Source organism: Hippocampus guttulatus, chromosome 12, assembly GCF_054856545.1.
Source record: "Hippocampus guttulatus isolate MCC_2025c chromosome 12, RoL_Hgut_1.0, whole genome shotgun sequence".
Lineage (NCBI taxonomy): Eukaryota > Metazoa > Chordata > Actinopteri > Syngnathiformes > Syngnathidae > Hippocampus > Hippocampus guttulatus.
This window is the reverse complement of record NC_141272.1, coordinates 125,036-149,712: the sequence shown is the minus strand read 5'-3', so window position 1 is coordinate 149,712 and position 24,677 is coordinate 125,036. Positions and strand designations below refer to the sequence as shown.

The following is a 24,677-nucleotide window of genomic DNA, read 5'->3' as shown; positions in this document are numbered from 1 at the left end:
TTGCCTTCAGGAAGCCAAATGCTGCAGCAACGTCACCTTGCCTGCCCGACGTCGCAAATAAGTTTTGAAGCTGATCGCGTTGAACCTCAAACCTCTCGGATGGTCTCGCCTACCCTTGCGAGTCAGGAGGGCGACTCGGGCCGAAACACTTGGAACCTTTGTTCAAAGGCAAGTGTGTGCGCTTTCAGTGTGACCATTCGGGCAGTGGCAACAGGCCGTGGAAAGCTTTGACAAAATCGAGTCATGTGTATGCAAATATGGAATCGTGAATCATGAATTGTTGGCAATCATTTCCTGTCCCCTTTCCACTAGCAAGGGATTTGGAGTGGCCATTTTAGTCTTTCGGGAGAAGGCCACGAGTGAAGCATTTGGGGCAAATTTCCGTAGTCAACTTCGGGACACCGATAGCGTTTCATATTTGTTTTATTCCGAGAAAAGTTTTCGGTGGCAGCGCGGCCGTCCGTCCTCTTGAGTGGCATCAGTACTGGAAGCTTCTCTTGGTCTGGATGTCATCCAGAATCTGCTGCAGCTCCTCGTCTTCAAAGCGTCCCTCCAAACTAAAGCGGACACACGGTCACGGCGCTCATTCGTCGTACGAGCGAAACGATTTGAGTGGGAGGCCCGGGCTCACCTGGGGATCAGGGACTTGGCTTCCTCGGCCGCTTCGGGACACAAGTTGGCCAAACTGGCCAACTCGAACTTGTGAAGCTTTTTCTGAAGGAGAAGGCTGCCAGCCGAGAGCAAAACAAAACATCATTCACAACAAGTATTGGCGCAGCTTTGGCCAATAGTAGGGAATGCGTGGAGCAGAGGTCAGCACCCCACCACAGTTGCACGAGAGTCCCGCTGCGTCGAGGGAAAAGCCGCAAAAAAACAAAAAAAACCGTTTAGAAATGCCGACAGATGCCACCAAAACTTTCGTCTAAATGAAGGTCCTCAACTCCGCGTCAAGTTGGTCTCAAAAAAGGGCGCGTGCCCGCTGATCCGCAAACGCACATTCGACAATCCACGCGCAGGATCGAACGTTTACATGATACATGCTCACACAAATGTATATTTGTGGATCTGAAGAAGAAGAAGAAAAATCAATAAAATCAATCTGTTTGTGTGAATAGTTTCGAGAACAATGTCTCCCCAGTGTGTGGCTCAAAAGGTGTGAAGGAAGGCCGTGTCGGCATTTGATGCTGCACCTGCGTACGGCCGTGATGGTCTCTCGGTTCTTGAAGCGGCTGAAACGCACGGTGTAGTTGAGGGTCTTCATGAAGACCTCGGAGAGCTCCTGCTCGTCCTCGGCGCTCTCGTTCTGCTGCTTGCGGTGCTCCAGCAACATGCGCACCTCAGAGTTCAAAAGCGTCTCGGAATTCTCGAACTCTGAAAGGGAGAGACCACAGAGGTGCGATCGAATCCAAATGCTTGCTGCGTCGTTTCCATGGTCTCGCCTGCAGAAGACGACGTCAGCCATTTTCAAGTCAATTCGCATTTCAAGCGCGAAACTGGAAAAAAGGGACTCGTCGTCTACTCTATGCGTGTGGAAGAATCGCCTCAATGGGTTCGTCTTTTGAACAGCAGAAGCCGAGTCACCTTGTTTTTTTTTTTTTTCGAGAAAGTCCCAAGAAAAGAAAACAACAACAAAACGGAAAGAGATTGGAGGACTCTTGTACGCACACACATAGAGGTGAAGTGGAGTTTCCGCACCTTTGGGAAACAGCAACTGCGAGGCGTCTTCTTCCACATCGCCGATATGCGGGGCCGAGCCCGCGGCCGCCATCCGACGAGGAGCGACGCCGGCGGGAGAGCGAGCCAACGACACCAAAGCGGATGAGCGACCGAGAGAAGAAGACTGGCTGAACGGAGTGGCTGCCCTGCGCGAAGCCGAAAAGCCGGCCTGAAATCCACAACAACGGCTTCCGGTGCGTGGCGTTGAAGCGTGATTTCCGCCTGATTCCAAATGCAGCGGCGCCCCCTGGCGGCCGGCGTCCACCTCGGCGTCACTTGCGCGCTTTGAGAGTTGAGCAGACGTACAATAATCTCAATGTCACATTTATTGTTATCATAATTATTAGTTAATTAAAATGTCCACATTGATTTTGGTGGGGATATCGCCATTGCCAACGTTTGCCGGCTTTTTCCAGCATGCAGACGTATGGAGTCATCGCTTCCCGTGCGTATAAATGAAGAAATAATTGCTCGGTGCCATTAAAATTTCGCTGGTGGTCTTAATAATGTTGGGCTAGAAGATTAATGTCATGTAACATTTTTTGCTGATACGGCGTTCATGGTGGCGACGCTGATTATTGCTCAGGCATTCCCCACGGGCGGCTGGCCGACCGTTGGCGGAACTGAGAGGTGGCCCTCTCGCGCATGCGCAGTGTGCGGCGAGCCCCACAGCAAGTGAGCGGCGCGGCTAGCAAGCTAGCGGGCTGCCAAGCGGACACTTTGTCGCCGAGCGGGCTCACGTCGAGAATGTTGTCGGCGTCGTCCTAACTCCTCAAGACGAGCGCGACACGTCGCTCGAAGTGTAAGTACTCGACTCGCTGGAAGCCGCTTGGCACTGTCGTTAGTTAGTGGCCAGCACTACCCTACCTGCCGACTAGTACAAAGAACGAAGACAAAGGATGTGCTTGGAAACAGATTCCGAGCGCGCACTGCGTCACTCCGACCGTTCGGAAACTAGCGTTCAAATGCGCCTTTCGTGCCCCAGTAAAAGTGCCAGAGTGCCGTTTTGGCGTTCCGACTGGGGACACGGAGCCGCAGCCCAGTGCGTTCGGCTGTCTGGGCTGGTTCGAGCTCGGAAATGAATGAGAGTGCGCTCTGTCTCTCCGAACGCCTACGACACTCGGCCTCCGATTGGTGTCGGCCTCAATTTGCGAACGCACCCAAAGTTTACGCAACTGCCGACATTTGTGTTAGCTTGCAGCTACATGCTACATCTGCGACATCATCTTCATGACGTTGATGGCCACGTGTCCCTCGTGGGCGGTGGACCACCTCCGTTGTTTTCTGATTTGCATTTTTAAACAATCTTTGTCTAACAATTCAAATCACCGGACGGGAATATGAATATAAACAAAGTACGTAACCTGTAGCTAATTCAAATATTAGAAATGGCAGACAACTTTACAAAACACTCCAGGAGGTTAAGGTGGTAGAAAAAACAAACAATACAGTGGTGCCTTGCTATTTTGCGATTCACCTATTTGCGTTTGGTCTGCATTATACCACGACGTTTGAAAATCAAGTAAAGATGGGTTATTCGTAATTTTTACGATTTTGTCTGTTGGTCATTGTTTTGAACCAATAATGCCCCACGGGTATGCCCAAGTCCATGCCCTGCGGCATGATGGCAAAGAAATGCTGTGTCTTTCGCATTTAGCCTGGGAGTACATTCAAGCGCATTTGCAAACCAAAAATGTTGACTCCGCATCGGCAGTTCCACCCTTCCATCCGATCTGGCCGCAGTGTTGCTGACCGACTCGCTTGTTGTGCACTTGCAGACGAGGAGCCGCACTTCGGCCGACGGCGCCCGTCGCCAAACGTTGACGCACCGGTTCGCTTCTCGTCCTCGGCGTTCTGCGTCTCAGTCGTCTCGCGTCTGATGAACACCCGACTGGGGAAATGTGAGCGCGCCGTCCGTCCGCAAGTTTCCTCCGGTCGGGCGGCCCCCGTGTCGAGGGGGTAAGGGGGCCCCGTATCACTTGGGCGCTCACTGGCAGCGGAGACCACCGCATCCACGGGGCCACCATGAACCCGTACGCCGCCCCCAAGGAAGCGCCGTTTCACCCGCACGATTTGACTCTGCCCGCCTCCTCGCCCCAGACTCACGGGCTGCCGACCCGGAGGCTCGCCCACGACCCGCCGCGGCAGCATCGAGGAGCGGCGCCGGCACCGGCACCGCGTGTCGCGTGCCTGCCCGTGCCGAAGCATCAGACGCCGCCCGCGCCTCGCGGCTTACTGGCCGCCGCCCCTCCGGACCTTTGCCGCATGTCGGAAGCGGCCGTGCAAATGTGCGGCCGTGGCTTCGTCGGATCGCAGACCCTCTCCCAGACGCCGAGCGCCGCGCCCGGTGGAATCCAGCCGCCTCACTCCCAAACTCTGGGAGCCATCCCAGGCGGTCTCCATCCTCGGCGAAGCATGTCCGGCAATCTGCAGTCGGCGCACCCCCAGATGCCAGGTGCCATGCCCGGCGCTCTTCATCCACCGCAACACCCCCAGACAACCGGGACCGTACCCGGCGGCTGTGTCCAGACTCCGGGACTCCTGTCCAGTGGCCTCCAGCAGGCCCCCGCCGCCGGGGCTTACGGAGCCTGCAAGCTCCCGGACTCGGACGCGCCTCCCAACGTAACGGTATCCACCTCCACCATCCCGCTGTCCATGGCCGCCAGCCTGCACCGCCGGGGCGGCGACCTGAGCAGCATCGTGCACCAAATCAACCAATTGTGTCAGGCACGCGCCGAGGCCGGCGCCACCTCGGTGTGCGAGGGCCAAATCGCCAACCCCAGCCCCATCAGTCGGAACCTGCTCATCAGCGCCAGTTCCAGGGTGTCGGCGGCAGGACCCCCCGACATACTCCCGGCTCCTCCTCCTCCTCCGGGCGCCGCCGTCCGATTGCAGCCGGGCCTCTCCGTCGCGAACGCGGTGGCCGCTTTCCCGGCGGATGCTGTCCAGCTCCACCGGGAGTGCGTCTGGACCCAACACCGCCCTCCCCCCGAGGGGGTCCACCCCTGCAAGAATCTCCGCTTGGATCGCGCGGCGGAGAGCGCCTTCCCCGCCCGGGCCCTGGGCTACCTCTGCAAGCCGGCCCGGGCGGACCCGCCCGGATCGCCTTCCCCCATAGGCCCACCCGGGCCTCGTGTGGACAGCGACTGCCTGAACCCGGCGTGGGGAGGGAGCCGGGTCCCGGCGGGCTTCCAGGCGGGCCGCGTCGTCGGAGCCAAGTACCGACTGGGCAAAGAAAGTCTGCCCGGACGCACCAAGATGGCGTCTGACTTGGACTTCTTCAGGGGGCGGGACGTCGTGGCGGCCGGCTTCCCGGACCCCGACCTGGACTCCGTGGGCGGGTCGGCCGCGCGCCCGCCTCGGAACGCCGCTTGCGCTCTTAATCGTGCCTACCGATAGGTCTGGTGTGTGTCTACCAGAGCCATTTGAATGTTTGACGCTTTTGGGAAAGGCGTTCGTGTTTGGCGCGAGGACCCGGCAGCGCAAACGGGACACCGCCGCGGACCGGCATTGGCCCAAAGCTGCTGTCGCGCCTCAAAGAGGAGCAACACGTTGCCGAGCACGGGAGGAGTCGCACACTGATGGTCCACGTGTGTTTGCCTGCTGATGTCATGTGGCTGCCCTGGCAAAATAAAGTCTCGTCGGCGCGTGAGCGGTTCGTTTGTTGATGTGGCTGTTTCTGATGTCCGAGGTCCCGGGTTAGCCCCCTGCAAAGATTGGCAGAGCGTGTTTACTTGTTGTTGTGGAAGGGACATTTTGAACACGTTGGGGCCGTTTTTCCCCTCTCTGCGAGCAACCTTGTACGAACCCTGACCAAAACCCCCAAATTCGCAACACCGGGCAAGGCTTTGGCTCAGCGCCACAGCTTACGCTTAAGACGGGGGTGCCAAACTCATTGTGCCACATTGTAGTTCCGGTTTCCCTTGGAGTGCCGGTTTTGGGAAGCCATGTCAATGTTTAATCACCTCCGCATCTTACAAATACGGTGCACACAACAAATTGATGGGGAACTCGTTTTAAAATCAGAAGTCAAGAATAATGACTGTTATTGTGGATGACACGTGACAATTTGAAATTTGGCTTCAGACTTTAGCGAGCGTCATGGCACTTGACATGCTTGATTTGCTGTTGCGGGCCACCTAAAATGATGTGGCGGGCTAAATCTGGCCCCCCGAGCCTTGGCTTTGGCACCGGTGGCATAAGAGATCACTTTGAAAAAGAGGCTTGCGTAAATTCCCCCCCCACCCCCCATTTAATAAGAAACGTTGCTGACCCCGTCAGCTGCCTGCGCCTTTTGTTTTTGTTGGCGTTTAAAACCACAACTAGGAAAAGTTTCGCATTTCATTTGTGCGGAACTTTTGGATATCTGCTATGTCACTTTTTATTTAGCGTGCTCCTTAGCCCGGAAGCTCCTGGCGCTATTTTTTGTTTGTTGAATGAAAATGAAAACCTTCACCAAATCGGGCTCGATGGCATTTCAAGCGGAGCAAGTTAAGCTGGCCAGCGCCAAACGAGAGCGCGCGAGGCGAGGACATCCCAAAGAGACTCCGCTTTTTGTGTGGTTTTTAAAAATGTTTTTAATTCATTTGAAGTCGTCATCATCGGAGGCAGGCGTTTGCTGTTGGCGTTCAGGGCGGGGGCGGGGCCACCTTGATGCAGACGTTGCAGCGTCCCACGTTGGCGGCGGGCCGGCGGGCCTCGGCGTCGCTCGCCGTCAGCCAGAAGCTGTAGATGTTGGCAAAGTAGTGGCACGTACCCCGCGGGCCCTGGCACTCCACGAAGGGCTGCGGCCGGAAGTCCCGCAGGCAACTGCCCGACGACGTCAGCGACTGACCGCCGCCCTCGTCGCCGGCGCCCGTGTGCTGGGGATCGGGCGGCGAACAAAAACACAAACGTAAGCTCCAAACTGCAACTTTTTCCGAGCGATGAAGGCGTCGATTGTTCTCTCGGGTGAATCGCGAGAAACACAATCGTTTTTCATTCCCAACTCTTCTTCTGAAACTGGACCAGATTAAAAATTAAAAAATGGACATTTTTTCCTTATCGCCTGAAAATATTTCCAATTTATAAATCAGAAAACAATGTCCATTATTCTTTCCAAAAAAGGTGTTTTCGTTTTCTACCCCATTGATCCAAAAACGGGACCAAAATTGAGCCGTGTTCCCTTTCTGGTTTGGTTCAGAACATCGATCGGGAAATGGCCTGCAAAATGTTGATGACTGTTTTGCAAAGTAAAAGCTGCCCCTCGCAAACATCTCGTTTCACAAATCAAAACCTCATCAGTCTGCTCTCGTGTCGGACGACCGATATTGGCGACATTTCCCGGATTTGGATCATTTGAAGTGAAACAATGCGATTCTCCATTAATTTGATCGTCTTGTCAGCTGGGGGATTCATTTTCACCTCTCGAACAAGAATGATACGGAATCGAACCGGTGATCGTTAGCCCTCGTTGGCTCCCCCTTGATCCTATGAAACGTTGCTTCTCATTTCGGGGGTGGCGACCGCGTGCGTGCGTGCGTGCGTGTCCTCAATACAAACATCCCAAATTCACGAACAAGACTAACATGAGGACGAGTGTGGTCTTTTTGCTGTGTTCTTTTCAGATGAGATGACGGAAAGCAGGTCAGAATGCCCTGCGTGTGCTTGCCCGCGACGCGGAAAAAGTGGAGTCAGAATTGAACAGGCTCGCCCTCCAACGGAAGGGGGCGCCGTTGGGCCACAGCAGCCGCAAACTTGTTGTGACGACCGAGCGCCAGCAGGTGGGTCCCATCTATCACGGCGCCCCACCGACGCCTTCGCCTGACGGTTAGCAGGACGTCAGTTTTTTTACACCTGCGATGGACCGTTCAAGGGGGTTGGAGAATAGCTCCGCGAGTGTCGCAAAGGCGCCGCTCGTCTCACAAGAGTTTTGCCCTTTTGTTCAAAGGCGCCGGCTGTAACGTTCTGGTCGGAGCCGCAACCGCGTCGGCAGCCTATTGGCTCGTTCACCGCCGTGGCATGAAATCCGAGGGTTCGAAGTGCGGCCTCAATCGCCATACGGCCGTTTGAAGGCACGATAGCTCAGGGAACGCGTCAAAACGCTCAAGGTGGCGCCGCGCGGGGTATGTCGTTGCACTCCCACTGAATCGGTTTCCAATTTTGGGGGGTATTGGCACGATTGCGCAGCGCCGAATGGGGCGACGGACTCGGAATGGAGAAAGGAGCGCCACCCACCATGAGGAAGGAATAGCCGGTCCACAGGCTGGTCCAGTCGGGAGGGCACGGAGGGCGGCTGGACGACTGGCTGTGCAGGGCCGCGGGGGCGGAGGGCGCCTCGCAAACGGCGCAGCGGCTGATGTGCTCTTCGATGGAGGCTCCGGCCACGGGCAGGGCGGGCACGGCGGCCGTGGCCGACAGCCAGTAGGATTTGTCGTTGCGGCCGGCGTACGAGCACCTTCCCATGTTGCACGAGGCGAAGGGCATGGTGGAGAAGACGCGCATGCACGAGCCCGCCTGGCCTGCAACACAACAAGCGCGCTTACACAGCGACAAAACAAAGCGCCACGTCGCGCTCCTTCCGGTGCGCTCCCGCGACACGCGTGCGGCCGCCACGCCATTGTCTTCCACGCAGGTTTTTTTTTTTTTTCTTTCCCTCTTATCGTGAGAACGGGTGCTCTGGAAAACCTGGCCTAAACTTGAACTAAAACTAAGCGTGATCAGGCGAGTACCGAGGTCCTGAGTGTGCGCCTTCTCCTGGCCTTCCAGGTACAACAGGCTGTATCCCACCCACAGAGTTTGCATCCCCTGCGGACACGATGGAGGCGCTCTGGACTGGCTGTGGATGACCATTAGGAAGCCCGCGTTCAAGGGTCTGGATGGTCCAGGGGCTCCACGGTCTCCAGTCAAACCAGGATCACCTGAGCACAGGAAGTCAGGTCAGTCACAAACATCTTTGTCGGAGAATAACCTTTCGGCGCCCCGCCCCTGCCCAACGCGACTGAACTAGAAAGTCGCAAACAAATTGCGGCTGGCGACTGATTCTCACACATCTGGCGAGAAACTGCGACCTCGGGTGTTCTTCTCGGCAATCAACATTTCGAGACGCCCCATCTATTATTTGGTTGTAATACGAACTCGAGGGCTAATAGTCTGGCCTAGTCTGAGTCTTGTGAGAACATGTAAACTTTCCATCTTACCTTTTGCTCCCATCTCACCGCTCTCCCCCTCTGGGCCTCGTCGACCTGGCTCCCCAACAGGTCCCGGAGGCCCCCGAGGGCCTTGGGGCCCCACACACCCGGCATCCCCCTTCTTTCCTGCAGCATAACATCAGCCGTCGTCAAAATCATGCAAACGCTGACCCTGTATAGGGCCATGTCCCGTAGCGTCTCACCTTTGAGTCCCTTGAGGCCACTGTCTCCCGAAAAACCAGTACTTCCTGGAAGACCCGGTAGCCCGGAAGGTCCTGGAGGGCCCGGTTGGGGTGAAGGGTAAGTGGGGCAAGGGAAAACTCTGCCTCTCTCCCCCTTTGGACCCTCCTGACCAGTACAACCCTGGGACCCAAGAGGTCCAGTTGGTCCCGGGAAACCTCTCGGGCCCGCATTTCCAGGTATCCCCATCAGACCCGTTGAACCTCGCTCTCCTGTTGGCACAGATTTTCAAAATGCGAAGACCCATCGCAGCCTCAGGCGGGCCAGGACTACAGCAGCCTGAGCCCAAAACTATGACCACTCAGTCACCTTTTAAACCTGGAAATCCACCGATGCCTGCTTGTCCCTTGGGCCCTGGAAGTCCTTTGTCTCCCTTTGGACCAGGGCATCCGTTGCCCCCGTTGTCCCCATCATCGCCAGGCACTGGAGGGTTAGGACCCGCACTGCCCATCTCGCCAAGGTAACCTGAAAGGTAGTCTGAGGTCAGTCAGGTCACTGATCAACTCTCAACTTTTCACAAAAGTTACTTCTCCTCTGACCTGGCTCTCCATCTGGCCCGGGTTCGCCAGGATCTCCTGAAATCCCCGAGGGGGGGTTTCTACAGTCAGGTCCGGATGCACCCGAAGGTCCAATTTGTCCTTGTGTCCCTGGACATGTAAATGAAGAGCGAGTGTGTACCTGAACACAAGTAGCCAACATCTTTATCAGGCCTGAGGGAAACTAGAGGCCTCGATCACCAACCTCTAGATCCCGAAGGGCCTTTGGGTCCTGGAGGTCCATGCTGTGATGAACCTGGGAGACCCGGAGGACCAAGGGGGCCTTTATCTCCCGGAAGACCTTGAGAACCTTGGGGACCAGGAACACTGAGACCTGAAGAGACAGCACAGGAAAGTTGACAAATGTTGCTGAAGAAATGAAAGAAATAACGTGAACAGACAAAGTCTGTTGTACGTTAAGGTACTTTGGTACAGCGGTTGTCATCTCGTTGATCCACACACCTCTGCTGCCAATGTCCCCTTTCACTCCCTTTAGTCCATCCAGGCCGTGAAGTCCCAGTGGTCCTGGAGGACCTGTTCCAACGGTTGAGTATGGAATTAATAGTTACACACCTGTCAAAACAAAAACAAAACTAGCCATGCCCACCTCGGAGTCCTGAGACGCCGTACGATCCAGGGGGACCATCGGCACCCGCGTTGCCCGGAAGACCTGGAACCCCTGGGCGGCCTCTGGGGCCTGGGGGTCCAATCACACCTGATGAACGGAAAGGACGAGTTAAGAGTTTTGTTCTGTTTGCCAGGACTTGAAAATTGCTTCAAGATTTTTAGAAACAGCAGCATGACCCCTTCGTGGCTGTGCTGAGTAGCCTGAGCAGCACATGAAGACTTTAGAGCTAGGACCCTGTACCTGGTGCTCCTTGCCCCCCAGGCTGTCCGAGATCTCCTTTGTAGCCTCTCTGACCTGGCTCTCCGATGAACCCAGGTGCTCCAGGATCACCCCGAGCTCCAGAAGCACCTGATGAAGAACAATTGAGTTAGTGGTTTTCTGATTCATGTTGATGGAAATGATTACAAAGGTTCTGGTGCTAGAACCTCACCTCGAGGTCCCGGGGCTCCAGGAGGCCCCCTGTCTCCAGGTAAACCAGGTCTACTGCGTGACTCTCCTTGATCACCTGATACATTAAAGCAGAATTTTGACAAATGCTAATCAGCTGTCTCATGGCGACAGGAAGATGTGCAGTACCGTACCTTTGGACCCAGGAGGTCCTCGTCGACCATGTTCTCCGGGCCTCCCAGGGCATCCTTGCTCACCCTGTATGACAACATCGCTATTTTGTAGACATCCTGATTTTCATCAGATGTGCAGTACGTGATAGACTGAACTTTTCATTTTGGACGTGCAATACAAGAAAACCACAAAGAAAGTTGAAATAGCCCATACTGAATAGTTTGATGAATTGATTAATTGAAACCGAGCATCTACTGCCGGTCTGACTCGGAGTAGGAAGAGCGCAAACTGATTTGAATCCTAATCCTTCATGTATCATACAACCAGGGACAAATCCCTTGTGTTTTTTTACATACTTGTGCATTATGTTTCCAAATATGTAGCAAACACCTACACACATCTGAATACTTAACACCCAAAATGCAATGCAATTATGTGCGAGATCCAATCAAATCCAATCAATTTGTGACTGACGAAGCAACTATGTAGGGGCTGTAGTTTGGCCTTTTCAGCCTTGAATGTTAGTTGTGTCGTTTGGAAGATACAACATATCTGCGATGTGTGTTGCCTAACCCTACTTAATGAACATGTTCTTCTCTCATCTTACTGGGTCTCCTGGTTCTCCAGGGAAGCCAAGAAAACCGGAAGGTCCAGGAGGCCCAGGTCCTCCAGAAAGCCCCGGTTTGCCTAAAGACCCTTGTGGACCCGGCGTCCCACGGATGCCCGGCGGCATATTGGTGCCTGGGGGCCCAGGCTTGCCCAAAAGTCCTCGTGCACCCTTATTTCCTGGCAATGGAAAAAACCCCAGAAATTCTCTGCCTGAAACACTCATTCAGTCTGTCTCAAAACATTCCTATTACGCCGAAATGCTTCACTTCAGTCTAACCTCGTGCACCGGGGAAACCATTGACACCGGGCGGACCAGGCTTTCCTCTTTCACCTTTGATCGGGACACCCACTGTCTCCCCGGTCGGTCCCGGGTACCCTTTACAGCCTGCAGGACCACAACGACAAGACGCAACGTCGATCGATGAAGCTTTTGTTTGATGTGTCTATGCACCCATGCGTTTCGGATACTGCTTCTCCTATCATGGTCAAAAATGAGCTAATGCCTTTCCCAGCTGACTTCATGGTACACCCTGGACCGGTCGGCATATTCACACAATAGAGAGGTTTTTTGTTTTTTGGAAAGCGGGAGGAAGCCGGAGTGTTCGGATAAAACCTGGGTGGGGAGAACAACCGGATTCGAACCCCCAACCACTGAACTTGAAGGCACTGTGCTGCCTGATATTAGTATGATTTGTTTTCGTGCGTGTAATAGTAGCAGTGTTTACCCTTCTCTCCTTTGGGACCTTGACATCCTGGCCTGCCATCTTGTCCATTAAGTCCTCTCTCTCCTGTCCTCCCTGGATATCCTGGGAACCCAATCAATCCTTGCACTCCTTGGACACCGTTCTTACCAAGGGGTCCCGTCAGACCTGATTGTGAGATGACAATGACACGTGGGTACCATATGAACTTAGATGGGTCCGAAAGCCCTTTGAGTTCCCCCTTCACAGCGATGACCTCGAGGCACTCCTAAATCCTAGACTAACAAACAGCTTACTGATGAAAAAGTTGATGCTGTCAGGAGGCTGCTTACCTTTCTGTCCATCCCACCCAGCAAATCCAGATTCTCCACTGGGACCAGGAGGGCCCGGAAGTCCCGGATACCCAGGAAAACCAGGAGACCCTGGTTTGCCCACAGGGCCGCGGGGGCCATACCCTGGTGATCCTGGTTCTCCCATATCACCTTTCTCCCCAAAACATCCTGAGCAAAACCACGTAGGGGAAAAGAAGTCTTAAGGTCAGGTGTCCCTGACTTGGATCACAAGCGCTCATGGTGAAACAAGAGCCATGACATCAGGACGTTGCTTCAGATCACACATTACCAGAGGGGCCAGTGGCTCCTTGTGGACCGGGAGGGCCTGTGGGACCAGGTTTTCCTCTTTGGCACAGATCAGAGATGGGCCCGGGGGGACCATTATTGCCCGGTGCCCCATCCTGTCCTCTTTGGCCCGTAGGCCCTGGAACTCCGGGCAGACCTGGGACCCCTGAAGAAGACGTGAACATGTGAAAAGAACACCAATGTTTCATGTGCAGACACACAAATCTTGACAACTCCATCAACGATTGTGATGATCATGCAGAGGGGCTGGTTCGGGTCACAGCATTTGTGTGCCTTTATGGAGGGAAAGGTCGGGAATAAGTCCCACAGCAAGAGAGCCACCATTTGGATTTCAGATTTTGGCCTCACCTTGGAAACCCTGGTTGCCAGTTTGGCCTGGGACTCCTTTAGGTCCCAGAGAGCCCACTAACCCTGGAAAGCCAACGGGTCCTGAGGTCCCCACATAAGACTCACCAGCTGGTCCTCTCAGTCCAGGAGTGCCCGGTGCACCCGGAGAGCCTGGTACGCACAGAAAAAAACATGCACAAGTGCTGAAGGAGCACAGTGGTAAATTTGATATGTGACTTTCCATGTGTGAAGAGGGTAGGGGCAGTCATCAGAGATTCCTGTACATTTGTCTGGGGCATATGTGCCTTTATCTCCACTTGCTGATTGGGGCTATGCATTCTGCATTAACTTTGCAAAACAGTCATCTCCTTTCTATGAAATTACTCATCTTAGACAAGACAGTACCTGGCTCTCCGGCAAAATTGAAGCCTTCAGGTCCTTCAACTCCAATATCTCCAATAAGACCTCGTGGTCCTTGTAGAGGCAGACAAGTTGTCAACTGTTATCCTGGAGCTACTGGACAAAAGTGTGGTACAAATGCAGCGGTACCTGCTAGTCCCTGTGGTCCAGGAAGTCCAGACTGTCCTTTTTCCCCTTTAGGTCCATCGGGTCCAGTGAATCCATTGAAACCAGGAGGACCAGGAAGCCCTCTGAGGCCTGGGCAGTTCAACAGTATGTCAGATAGACAGGTGAACAAAAACTTGACCGAAGACCATCACGATTGGGTTCACCTGTATCTCCGGCCTCCCCTTTCTGTCCTGGGGCTCCAGGGTTTCTGGGTATACAAGGAAGTGTTTCGCCTATGGAGAGTTAAGTCATCAGTCCAACGGTGCCAACGGCGTTGATTTTTTTTTTCGCCGACAACTTTTGTAATCAGACTGAGCTTTACCTTGAGCACCTTTCAGGCCAGGGAAGCCAGCGAAACCCGGAAGTCCCGGGGATCCTGGATCCCCCCGATTTCCTATTGCTCCAACCACACCGGATCCCTGGGGTCCAGTGGGTCCAGTTAGTCCTTTGGGGCCAGGGAGACCCTTCAGGCCTCTGTCCCCTGGAGAACCGGAGGTACTTTCTCCCTGTAAACAAATGTAAGGTAAGCAGGAAAACTCAACATGCAAAGGAGGGGAGAGTTTTCATCGTCAGGTCCTCTTGTCTGCGGACTCAACAAGCGCATAGGATTTTGTGGAATTATTTGATGCTTCAATGACTGTAGCAGTGAGAGCCAAAGACCTGAGGTCCAGGGCTTCCGGGGAGTCCTGGGAGTCCATCCTGCCCTCTTCTCCCAGGGAAACCTTGTCTACCTGCAAGACCCGGCTCACCTCTTGCGCCCTTCTCACCTGGGAACAAATGTTTGGTTAGTGCAACATGCAGATGTGGTTTTATCACTTCACACAATCTTCAGGTCTTGAGCATCCACACTCTGACAAGATTTTTTGAGAACTCAACCACGTTCACATGACTCGATGTCAATATCCATGTCAACCTGGAGGTCAAAGTCAGTCAACTTGCCTTTGATTTCGACCACAATGAAGTCTCCTTTTTGACCTTTGAACCCTTTGACACCAGGTAAGCCACCGAGGCCCTGCAAACCAGTCCATCAATCAAACAACCACTCAGTCGCTCAAGAGAAGAAATTTGAACATTTCCTGGAGTTCAAAAAACCCGGCAAAGAGAGTCAACTTTTTTTTTTAAGTATTTAAGACCCTGCCTGCCCCAATTAAGGTACCCAACGTGGGACCCCATTTGGGCCAAACGTTTCCTTACCGGCTGTCCAGTCACACCCGTGTCTCCCACGCATCCTGTCTCCCCTCTTGGCCCTTGAGCTCCAGGGGATCCTGGATACCCCGCCAAACCGGGCTTCCCCACTGGGCCTGGGGCTCCCCTCACCATAAATGGAGGACCACAGAAGCATTCACCTTGGCGCCCTGCCCCAAAACACATGCTGTTGCATCTCGCTCCACATTTTACATGAATGAAGGGAATCAGCGGAGCCTCAACACTAACCTTTGAATCCGCGATCACCTGGTGGGCCAGAAGGCCCTGGTTCACCAGGTTCTCCAGATTCTCCTGGCACTCCCGGAAGGCAGTAAAAGCCTGTAGGGGAAAACAAACAAAGCAAAACAATACTGAAATGCCCGCATCGTGGAAGGAGGAAGTATTGTTTTCCTAAACAAACACCAGCGTACCTGGCATCCCAGGTTGGCCTTTTGCACCTCTGGGGCCCAGGCTGCCAGGTCTTCCTGTTTCTCCAGGTAATGCTTGATCTGTGATAACCTGACCCGGATCTCCTTTGTCACCTCTGCTTCCAGAAGTCCCCCTCGCTCCCATCACACCTGCTGGCCCTAATCAGAGTTCAGAAAAAAATTGTCGGTCAAGTACAATTCCCGAACGAGTCGAATGGCTCTCGTGAAAAGTCATGCAATGATAGCGCTGCTGTGCTCTGACCTGGTATGGATCTACCAGGGGATCCTCGGGGCCCTTGCGGTCCCATGAATCCACGATCTCCCGGAGGTCCTGTCAGTCCCGGAGTCCCTGGATCTCCAGCGTCACCTTGAGGACAAATGGAGATCTGGGTGTCAACAGTCGCACATGAGGAAAATGGATGGGTGCCTCTATGGATGTGGACATCTACCCAAAAGGGTGATGACAATTTCCCGAGGGAGGCCTTTGAGACCAGGATCTCCCATCATGCCCTGGGAACAGAAGCAACGGGTATCATCATATGCCACCCGTGATTCATCTCCATAGCAAGCAGAGGGTGTTTGAACCCATCACTGACCTTTGGACCTTCTTGTCCGATCAAACCTGGAAGACCAGAGCTTCCTCTAGCGCCCTGTAACACAATCACATATGCTTTCTGGACAACAAATCTTGTGCTGGCGCTGCACATCCGTCATTTTTGACATAGCTGGTCTGAGCTGGGAAGTTAGCTATGAACTGCGATTTAGTGGGAGTGCACGTTCTACTCACCTGAGCTCCTTTGTAACCAGGCAGACCAGGGCGTCCCGGGAGTCCCTGAAGACCACAGACACATTTGCTGACGTCACCAATAGTGGGGTGAGGGGGGGGGGGTACTTCATTGAGTGTTCACTTACGGTACTCGTAAATATTGCGCACAGGATCTTCACGGTTAAAAGTTGTGAAGAATGGTTTTGCACTTTACATAAGTAATGTTGATGTTTTTTGGACATTTGCCACAGCACCATGAGCACAATACCAACTTTGACACGATGGAATTAGAAGTGTTCATGGAAGAGTCAAACAAACATACTACCAAGTGACCCAAAAGAAATCTTTCCTACTGATCACCATGGGGAAGGCTCGATTTGTTTGAATGAACGGGTCCGAGTCCGCAGCAAGTGGCTGTACAGACCCGACCTGCGCACGTCCATCGGTCGCAGAAGCAGCAACAGCAGCAGGAATTCAACTTCACCGGTAAATGAACACCACACATGAAATGGCAATGCTGCTCACCTCTCATGGCTGTACGGTGGAAAAGACCCAAAATAGTCTGGTTTCCAACACCAACACTTTCGTCGGGTTGCGACTCTCTTAAAGGTGCCCCTGCTCGTCATGCGCCTCACCCTCTCCCTGCCCTCTCGCTCGACTGGCTTCATCGCAACTTGCTTCCTCCTTGACCATTAATTGAGTACAATACACTTTTTGAGGAACTAGCGTTTTTGGCGAAGCTTCAGTCCAAGTCAGGTTCAGCCGCGGTCCGGTAGTGCGCCGGCCATAGCAAATCAGGCCCGAAATCTTCTCTTGACACAATACAACCACCATCCTAACACTCACTTTCCCTTCCACATCCTCCACACAGCCAGCAGGACCACCAAAGAAGGATGCCTCACCCTGGGTCCAGGAAGTCCCACAATCCCCGTCTCTCCCTTGACGCCAGGGAAAACATCCAGACCCTGAAAGTCCAGACGGGTAGAATTAGATCTGATGAAGCTCAGTCGGAGGACACAATAGAACCCTGGAGTGGACTTACTGGCAGGCCTTGCGCTCCACAAACCCCTTTGGGCCCCGCTGGACCCTGACGAAACAAACAGAAGACACAAGGTTAGACGCCGCGGTCGAAAAGATGACTGCTCTTGCGTGATTGGCCGAGGCGCAGTCACCTGCTCTCCTTTGATGTAGAATTCCTCTGGGGGGTCTACATACTCAAATGGGCCCGGGGGACCCTGTAAACCTTGTTCACCCTGCGGACGACACCAGTTAAATGCCCGCTGTCCCGTCACAAAATGTGGTGCTCCTACTTTGTACCTCATCCCCTTTCGGTCCCAGCACCGATCGACCTCGTTCGCCCTGAAACATATATACAAACAAACTCCTCCGCATCATTCCTTATTTCCTCCGCTCTTTGAACGCTTCTTCTCTTCTGTCCCCAAAAAGAGCTACTGCACATTCAGGGATGCAAGCAAAAGTCATCTGAGGCAATACTTACAGGCAGACCTCTGGAACCTGGCAGGCCAGGGAGACCCTATGCAAGCACACGCGCACACACACATGCGTGCCCACGCAGACACTGTCAAGGTTAACTGGTAAAAGGATATTGAAAGAGTTTGTCATGAAAATGTTCTCACGTCCACTCCGTCAGGACCACCAGCACCCAAGAATCCCGTTAAACCTCTCGGACCTGGTCCACCCTACACGGAGGAAGTCAGACAGGCAGCATGAGGATTGGACAGGAAGTTAGAGAAGCAAGAAACCACAAAGACAGGAAGGCCAGGTGGACAGGCAAATTGTGAGCTCACCGGCAGACCAGGAAGTCCGTCGAGGCCGGCGTCACCCTGTGGGCCATAAGATTGTGAAAAGCTTACAGACATTGGGCCATTGCATCCGGCAGCCAACAATGTGGGCGGGACAACAACAGCACATAAGACAACTCAGCGGGCACGTGGCGTCAATTGGAACATCAACTTGGTGTTGGATTTTGATGTCATATCGATGTTGAATTGACATCACGTGCCCACCGGGGATGAGGTCATGCTAAATATTGGAAGTGTGATGTGGAGACCACTCACGGGGACTCCAGGATACTGGAGAAAGAAGAACGCCGCATCTCCCGGAAATCCCTTTGGTCCTTGAAAGCCCTGCGACAGAAGGCCAGTTAGCCGGTCAACCAATGAGTCTTTGCTGGTTTATTTTGACCTGCACGTGACTCAAGGCAAAAGAAAATGTCCTGAATGCTCCTGAAGAAGAACCACAAGACCTCACGTGGTCAACGTCTAATCATAAGATAAGATAAGAAAACCTTTATTTGTCTACCAATGGAGAAATTCATGTCGTCTACGTGAGGTGTTGCCGTCTTTGGATGTCAGCTTTCCGGTGTTGCGGTGTAGGTCGGATCTTGTGGTTTCCGTCAGGCGATTTATTGAATCCCCCCCCCCCCCCCCCCCGTGTCGACCCAAGAGGTTCATTTCAGGTGTTGTGGTTTGAGCCAGGTTTCTTGTGGTCTAATTTATGTGTTGTGGTCCAGTTGAGGTGTTGCGGTCTCGTTCACGCGTTCTTGGTTGTGACCCTAAAATGTAGACCGGCCTGCAGTCCTGACCGTTGCACCACGAGGCCCTTGTTCTCCAGGTAGTCCAGGATTTCCCTGTCTTCCTCTCGTCCCATTACATCCATCCACACCTGGAAAACCAGGACCACCAGCTGGGCCCGGGTGACCCTGATTACACAAACAAACCAAAGATGGTCATCCAGAAAAGATTTTCTCAATCCTGCAGATTAAGATCCTGGGGATACACAGGGCTTCCTACCGGGACTCCCTCTAAACCAGGAAATCCGGGAACACCAACAGCTCCCTGAGAAAAAGAACAAAACAGCAAAGTCAGGTGCTTTTTCTTTGACGCAGTTTGTTTCTTTCTTTTGTTTCCTCAAAGTCATGTGACCCAAGAGTTTCTTTGACAGGGAGAAGAGATCCATAGAAAACCTTGAATATGCGTGTGTTTCACTAGCTTGAAGTCTGTTTAACGAAAAACCTTTGAAGTTTGTGGTGAACGTCTTGCTCGGGTTTATTGCGGATCTTCAACTATCGCGGACAGTTCTGGATTGCGTCACCTCCGATGAACGGGGTTCACTGTGTCTTCATTCACCGTGTCTCCTTTTGGTCCCAGAGGTCCTGCTGGGCCTTCGGCTCCTCGCTTGCCTTTCTCTCCTGGAGGACCCTGCGGGCCTGGGAACCCTGGGGGCCCCTGAGGACCCTGAGGCCCAAGAGACCCCGGAGACCCCTGAGGAAAGCCAGCAAAGTGTCAAAGCTGCGCAAGTGGCGTTTCAAACATTTAGAAACAGCAGGTCATCCGCGTTCTCCAAATGAGTCGGCTTCGGGGGCAGAACAAAATGAGCATTGCCTGAATGTAGAATCAATGTTGGAAATCGGCCTTGGACAAATACGTTTTTTTTCGCGAAAACTACGACTTCGTCTCGTTCTTGCGTCGGGTTGCTGAGAGTCAGCTAGCCTGCTGCAACAGCTCCGACTCACTTTCTCTTATTTCTTTCTCCTTTGTTGTACTTGTCCCCACTTTCCGGTTTTATTGACTCTGTTGGACTTTTTGTTTGTTTTCACGCGCGCCCCGGAGGAACGACTGCCTCGCGTCCTCCCCGCAGCCAAGACTGCATCCCGGAGTTTGCGAGGACATGCCGATGCCTCTTCTTCTCTCCCTCCTCTGAACACGAGTTCACACACCGCGAGACCACCATCAGGCTGGCTGACGAACCGACTGTGAAAGTTTGGTCGAGCGCTGCGGGTGTGTTTCCATGTGATGACTGGTTGGATGGTTTGCATTGAAATCGGAAGATTGCAATTGGGCGTCACGGTGTCGAGTGGTTAACACGTCCCGTCTCACGCATGTTACGGAGCCACGTCCGGGCTCCGATGCGCGTGTTTTTCTCCCAAAATGTGAACATGTTTTCAAAACATTTCGACTTCTGTCTTCAAAATAGAAACTTGGTCGCTGTTTTGAATTCGAGTTGGGCTTACGACGGGGCTCTTGGCAACATTTCTCCTCCTGGTCCTCTTCGAAGGACTTCACATCAACAACAGCAGTAACGACAATCATTCATGTGACGACGCGCACCGACGTGACCACAAGGGGATGGGCAGAGCCCCCCGACCCCCACTCCCACCCCCACCCTTCCCCACTCCAGAGTGTGTGCGCGCATGAGATGAGATGTGACAGGTCTGATCTCTGTTAGTTTTTGCGCTCTCCGGCTTTCTCTGGAATTATTGACGTGTGAAATCAGTGAGACAGACGCTTTGCCGCAACACTCTCTGCCTGTCTGCGGGCCGCGGCTGTACAAACACTCACGCGCACGCACGCACAAATGGTTGATTTCTGTTACATCGTGCAATACGGTGATGTGAAAACTATAAAGTATATGTGCCTGTGTGTGTGTGTTTGTGTGTGAGAACAAACACGTGGACGCACACACCTACACACATTTGAGACAGCTCCTATCACCTCAAAGTCGACTTTAAGTCAGGGCCCCAGGGTGTCCAACGAATGTTTGCCGCGGGCCAGATTACGGCCACGGTTTCCCTCAGAAGGCCATGAGGAAAGGAAAGCATAGAAATGTTTCATGGCCTCTTTGTATTGTCTCTCTCACACGCAACAAAATGATGGGAAACTGGTTTTGAAGTCAGTTCTTACGTTCCGGATAACCTCTGGACTCGGCTGGCTAACTTGTGGATGTTAACCATCCTCTCCTTTGTCACTCTCTTAAATTCAGGTCTAATTTCTGAGCTTCACGAGCTAGGTTTTGGACACGACTGTCTCTGTTCTGCCTTTAAATCCCGGATGTGGTCCTGACCTTGTTAGCTCTGTTCCGAGTCCTAAAAAGAGAAGATTTCCTCGATTGTCACCATGTGATTCGTTGCGGTCTCGAGGCGCGCTTGAGGTTGGACGAGCCGCGATTGTTTGTTTTGTGCGGTTGGTGAAGTCTCACCCTGGCTCCCTTCGGCGGAAAGCATCGACAGGTGGAACAGTCTCGCCCGGCGCACGGCTCCTTGTCGTCGCCCTGGAGACGGTCACATCGGCAATGGCGGCAACGTGTTACGTCGTCATCAATAATCATGGACATCATTGTCAATATCACATGTGACGCATCACCGCGGCTCCGGTGAGCGCAACGTCGCGGCATCACTGGAAGGATGACATCGTGCCTGACTTTGCGGACAGTGCAATACGTACGCCACAGCGCCGCCTCGTGGATACAAGGTCACATCTCAATGCCACATCGTGTACGACATCATGGGGATTCACGAATACCATGCTGAATGCACTGCCTAGGAATGACCTCGTGGTGAAGACGGCATCACAGTTTAGCGCGTGGATGCAGTACGTCCGGCGAGTCGGGTTCAACGCGAGCCCAGCGCGAGTCCCGGCAGACTTGATTGTCAGATGGTGAGATTGTCAGCTTCCCAGATCCCCATCATGCATCGGTGTTTGTGTTGCAGGCTGCATTCCTGCCGCGTTGTGTCAACTAAGTTAGCAGTCAAGCGTTTCTATCAGCGGCAGGAATGTGAGAATCGCCGCCACCGCTCGTTGTCCCCTTCACGAGACGCGCGGCCTCTACGCGCAGCGCGTACTGTATGTCCAACAGAAGCTGGACACCTGCTGCTACAGGTGTCCTGCAGTATATGCGGTCCACTGCATGTCCTACTGGTCACACTGTATCATCCATCCATTTTCTGATCGGCTTACCCTGGAGCCCATCCCAGCTGTCTTTGGGCAGGAGGCGGGGTACACCCTGAAGCGCTTGCCAGCCAATCTCAGATCCCATGATCCACCATGGGGAAGGAGCCCTACATCTAGCCAAGGTGTTTACCCGTGTCATCGGGGTGACAGTTCTGCCTCAAATCCGGTATCCTCTGAGCTGCTGTGGTGCACAGGCGCAAACAACGGTCAAGACCAGGTGTCTGGCACGGCGCTCCTCGATGGCCACTTTCCCGTCATGTTTTGAATCGAGTTTTCTTCCTGCAACGGACCTGATTCAAATGATCAGGATCGTTATCAGGCCCCTGCAGAACTTGCTGATGAGCCGATCGTTTCCATCGGGTGTGTTGCAGGTGGGAAACCTCAGAAACATGGAGGAAAGCGGTCCTCGGGGACTAGAGTTTCAGGCCCGTGGTCAGGAAAAGCACCTTCCAAAGTTAGTGGACGTCACGCAAGCCGAGCCTTACGTTGTCTGGTGCCTTGACATGACCTGTTGGGCCAGGGTGACCCTGCCAGGGGCATGAAGCCCCGGACGACTTGGCTCCTGGGATCATTGGAACGCAGAGCCCTTCCACCACGATAAGGTGACAGCTCATAGGGGGGCTTGTGTAGCACATACCATGTCTCGCATATTCAAGTATGTCCAGGGTCTGATATTAGCAGAGGTGTCAAATTCAGGTCCACAAAGCAAAAACCCTGCCGCAGTTTGTCTTTAGCCGCCGCTGCTTCTACCCAACCGGTGGGTTAGAGAGCTCATTTACCTGCCGGTTGAGTAGAAGCACCGGTGGCTAAAGCCAAACGGTGGCAGGGTTTTACTTCCGGAGTTGGATTTGCCACCTCTGGAGATAAGAGGTCTAAGCGAGAGACGCAGATGTCCTGACTTACCCCAAGAACGGCGGTGCAGGTCAGGAGCATCAGGAAGCACCTGAGGACATACAGGGACAACGATAGACACAAGGAGTCGGGGTATTCGCAGCGGGTCAAGGCGGAAGTAGGTGGCCCGGGTCAACCCAGGTGGCCAAGGGAGACACAGTACAGTCGGTCAAAGGTGGAAAAAGGCGGTCAAGGCGGACGCTCAGGCAAAGCAAAGAGAACTAAAGTAGCATTAAAATGACTCAGAGAACCTCCATTGAGCACTTTTAAACACACAAACAAACAAAAGATTTCAAGACATGTAAAGGAAAGAAAAAGCAGCTGGTTAAAAGACCTTCATCTGAGGAATCTGGGGAGGGGGGTCGACGACAGTTTTAAAATCTGGATTTGAAGGCATTGATAGTTGGGGCTGACTTCACTTGTGATGCCCACTCGTCTGCAGCATAACGACTCAATGCACCTTGTTTGCTTTGAAACCTCGCAGCTTTATTGGCTTGATGTTCAAGAAACATTTTCTGCATGGATTCAGGAGACAAACCATTCAAGCATTTATCGACCAGTGGCAGGTTTTGGCCTTCAGGACTGGAGAAATGTGTCCATTAGCCCCCTCCCACAATAGAGCGAGGCTGCGGCGCATCAACGCGGTGCGTATTGTGTACCTGAGTCTCATGTTGCTTCCGCAGGTCGAGCAGAGCCCGGTCCGGTGCTCATGAGATGCCCCGCCCACTCGTCCTCCTCCGGCCAATGAGGAGCCCGTGATGCTGCGCACAAGGTCAACACATCCCATGTTCTCCGCATCAGGTCACATGACACAACGTCACCCATACGCCACCCGACACGTCGAACAATTTTGGAATTTGGCTGCCATATCTTCCTTGTTGGCCTCTTTTGGGCGGAAAGGCTTATCGCGGTTATTGCTACAACCTGGAATAGTCTTTGTCCAAAATGTTGCAACGCTCGGATGGCATGAAATCGCGGACACCCACCACGTGCTTAAATTTGAAGCCTTGCGATCGTTCCCTGCTCCTGAAAAACAAAACAAACCATAGACCGGCATGGTTTTGTTGTGTTTTTGGGCTGGAAGCAAAAGCGGCGGCGGCGACAAAAGCAAAACACGGGAGCCCGGGTTGGAACAGCCGAACCTTCGGGCGACCCGCTCGAGCGACGGAGCCAAAGCCGCCCGGCGAGAGCGAGGCGCCGGTGTCGCCCCGCCGCGGGCCGGGCAAACGCGCCAGACGCCAGCTGCTGACCGGCAAGGAGCCCGTCGGCGCCGGGCGGCCGGGGCTCGCTTCGGAGGGCGGGTCGCCCGCCGGCCCGGGACCTCGTCTGCCAGACTCAAAGCGGATGTTTACAAATGCCTCGGGTGCGCTCGACGCCAACGGTCATCCGGCTGCTCTCACGAAGGACTTTGGAGAAGATTTGCCGTTGGGCAAGCTCCATATCAAGAACGGTTGAGTGGCGTTGCGGTCAACTCCGAGGATTTGGAAAGATTGAAGCCATCGGTATCTCGAATTGGTGTTTCATGTCCCTAAATCGAGGCCCAAAAGAGAGCGTTGGATACCTGCGCTCAACTCCTACTGACACTTGAGACTCACCCACAATAACAGGCAATCAATCAATCGATCAATCGAGCGAGCGATCCGCCATCCACCGTTCAAGCCGCCATCCGACTGTGACGTATCCCTTGAGGGCAAATCACCTTTGCCGAGCAAGCGCAAAACCGGCCCCTGACGTGGCGGCGTGACGTCAGGGCGCCACGAGCGTGATTGACAGCTGTCATCCGGCGGCCTTACCTTGGCGCGCTGCTGCTGCTGCCGCCGCCCGTCACTCGTTTGTCTTCATGTCGCCGTCCGAAAGTCGGAAAGAAGCTCGAGCGACTCGGCTCGAGCGACACACGCGGGACCGCGCGTGTAAAGGCACGCGCCGACCTTTCAAAATAAGACTGCGACGATGGCGCGCTGTTGC

At 53.7% G+C, this 24,677-nt stretch overlaps 3 protein-coding genes across 7 annotated transcripts; 1 reads left to right on the top strand and 2 right to left on the bottom strand.

Moving 5' to 3' along the window:
• Positions 1-405: 405 nt before the first annotated feature.
• polr2d (RNA polymerase II subunit D) lies at positions 406-1,922 on the bottom strand. The gene is made up of 4 exons (XM_086125718.1): positions 1,696-1,922; positions 1,191-1,371; positions 632-727; positions 406-557 (listed from the first exon to the last, which is right to left on the bottom strand). The coding sequence occupies exons 1-4, from the start codon at positions 1,766-1,768 to the stop codon at positions 479-481; spliced, it is 429 nt and encodes a 142-aa protein (XP_085981844.1). The 5' UTR covers positions 1,769-1,922; the 3' UTR covers positions 406-478.
• Positions 1,923-2,199: 277 nt separating this feature from the next.
• On the top strand, positions 2,200-5,368 carry LOC147196810 (uncharacterized). The gene is made up of 2 exons (XM_086125708.1): positions 2,200-2,518; positions 3,495-5,368. Exon 2 carries the CDS (start codon positions 3,742-3,744, stop codon positions 5,113-5,115), a length of 1,374 nt encoding a protein of 457 aa, XP_085981834.1. The 5' UTR covers positions 2,200-2,518; positions 3,495-3,741; the 3' UTR covers positions 5,116-5,368.
• An 892-nt stretch (positions 5,369-6,260) lies between these two features.
• col4a4 (collagen, type IV, alpha 4) lies at positions 6,261-24,657 on the bottom strand. 5 transcript variants are annotated; one of them, XM_086125693.1, is made up of 47 exons: positions 24,506-24,657; positions 23,372-23,473; positions 22,725-22,764; positions 21,070-21,141; positions 19,221-19,355; positions 18,885-18,929; positions 18,677-18,793; positions 18,150-18,218; positions 17,880-17,915; positions 17,709-17,771; positions 17,570-17,605; positions 17,389-17,430; positions 17,244-17,324; positions 17,114-17,158; positions 16,974-17,036; positions 16,093-16,137; positions 15,902-15,955; positions 15,755-15,815; positions 15,568-15,672; positions 15,309-15,464; positions 15,127-15,216; positions 14,887-15,047; positions 14,632-14,704; positions 14,353-14,459; positions 14,015-14,198; positions 13,857-13,925; positions 13,675-13,782; positions 13,531-13,599; positions 13,147-13,296; positions 12,782-12,943; positions 12,493-12,660; positions 12,185-12,328; positions 11,737-11,844; positions 11,458-11,636; positions 10,871-10,934; positions 10,720-10,794; positions 10,530-10,637; positions 10,269-10,376; positions 10,124-10,195; positions 9,867-9,995; positions 9,665-9,772; positions 9,435-9,590; positions 9,089-9,337; positions 8,895-9,011; positions 8,427-8,615; positions 7,933-8,216; positions 6,261-6,578 (listed from the first exon to the last, which is right to left on the bottom strand). In XM_086125693.1, the coding sequence occupies exons 2-47, from the start codon at positions 23,380-23,382 to the stop codon at positions 6,345-6,347; spliced, it is 4,941 nt and encodes a 1,646-aa protein (XP_085981819.1). In that variant the 5' UTR covers positions 23,383-23,473; positions 24,506-24,657; the 3' UTR covers positions 6,261-6,344. The 5 variants fall into 5 exon arrangements, with proteins under 5 accessions (XP_085981819.1, XP_085981821.1, XP_085981820.1 ...); XM_086125695.1 differs by lacking the exon at positions 24,506-24,657 and adding an exon at positions 24,308-24,323; XM_086125694.1 differs by lacking the exon at positions 24,506-24,657 and adding an exon at positions 23,699-23,715.
• Positions 24,658-24,677: the final 20 nt, after the last annotated feature.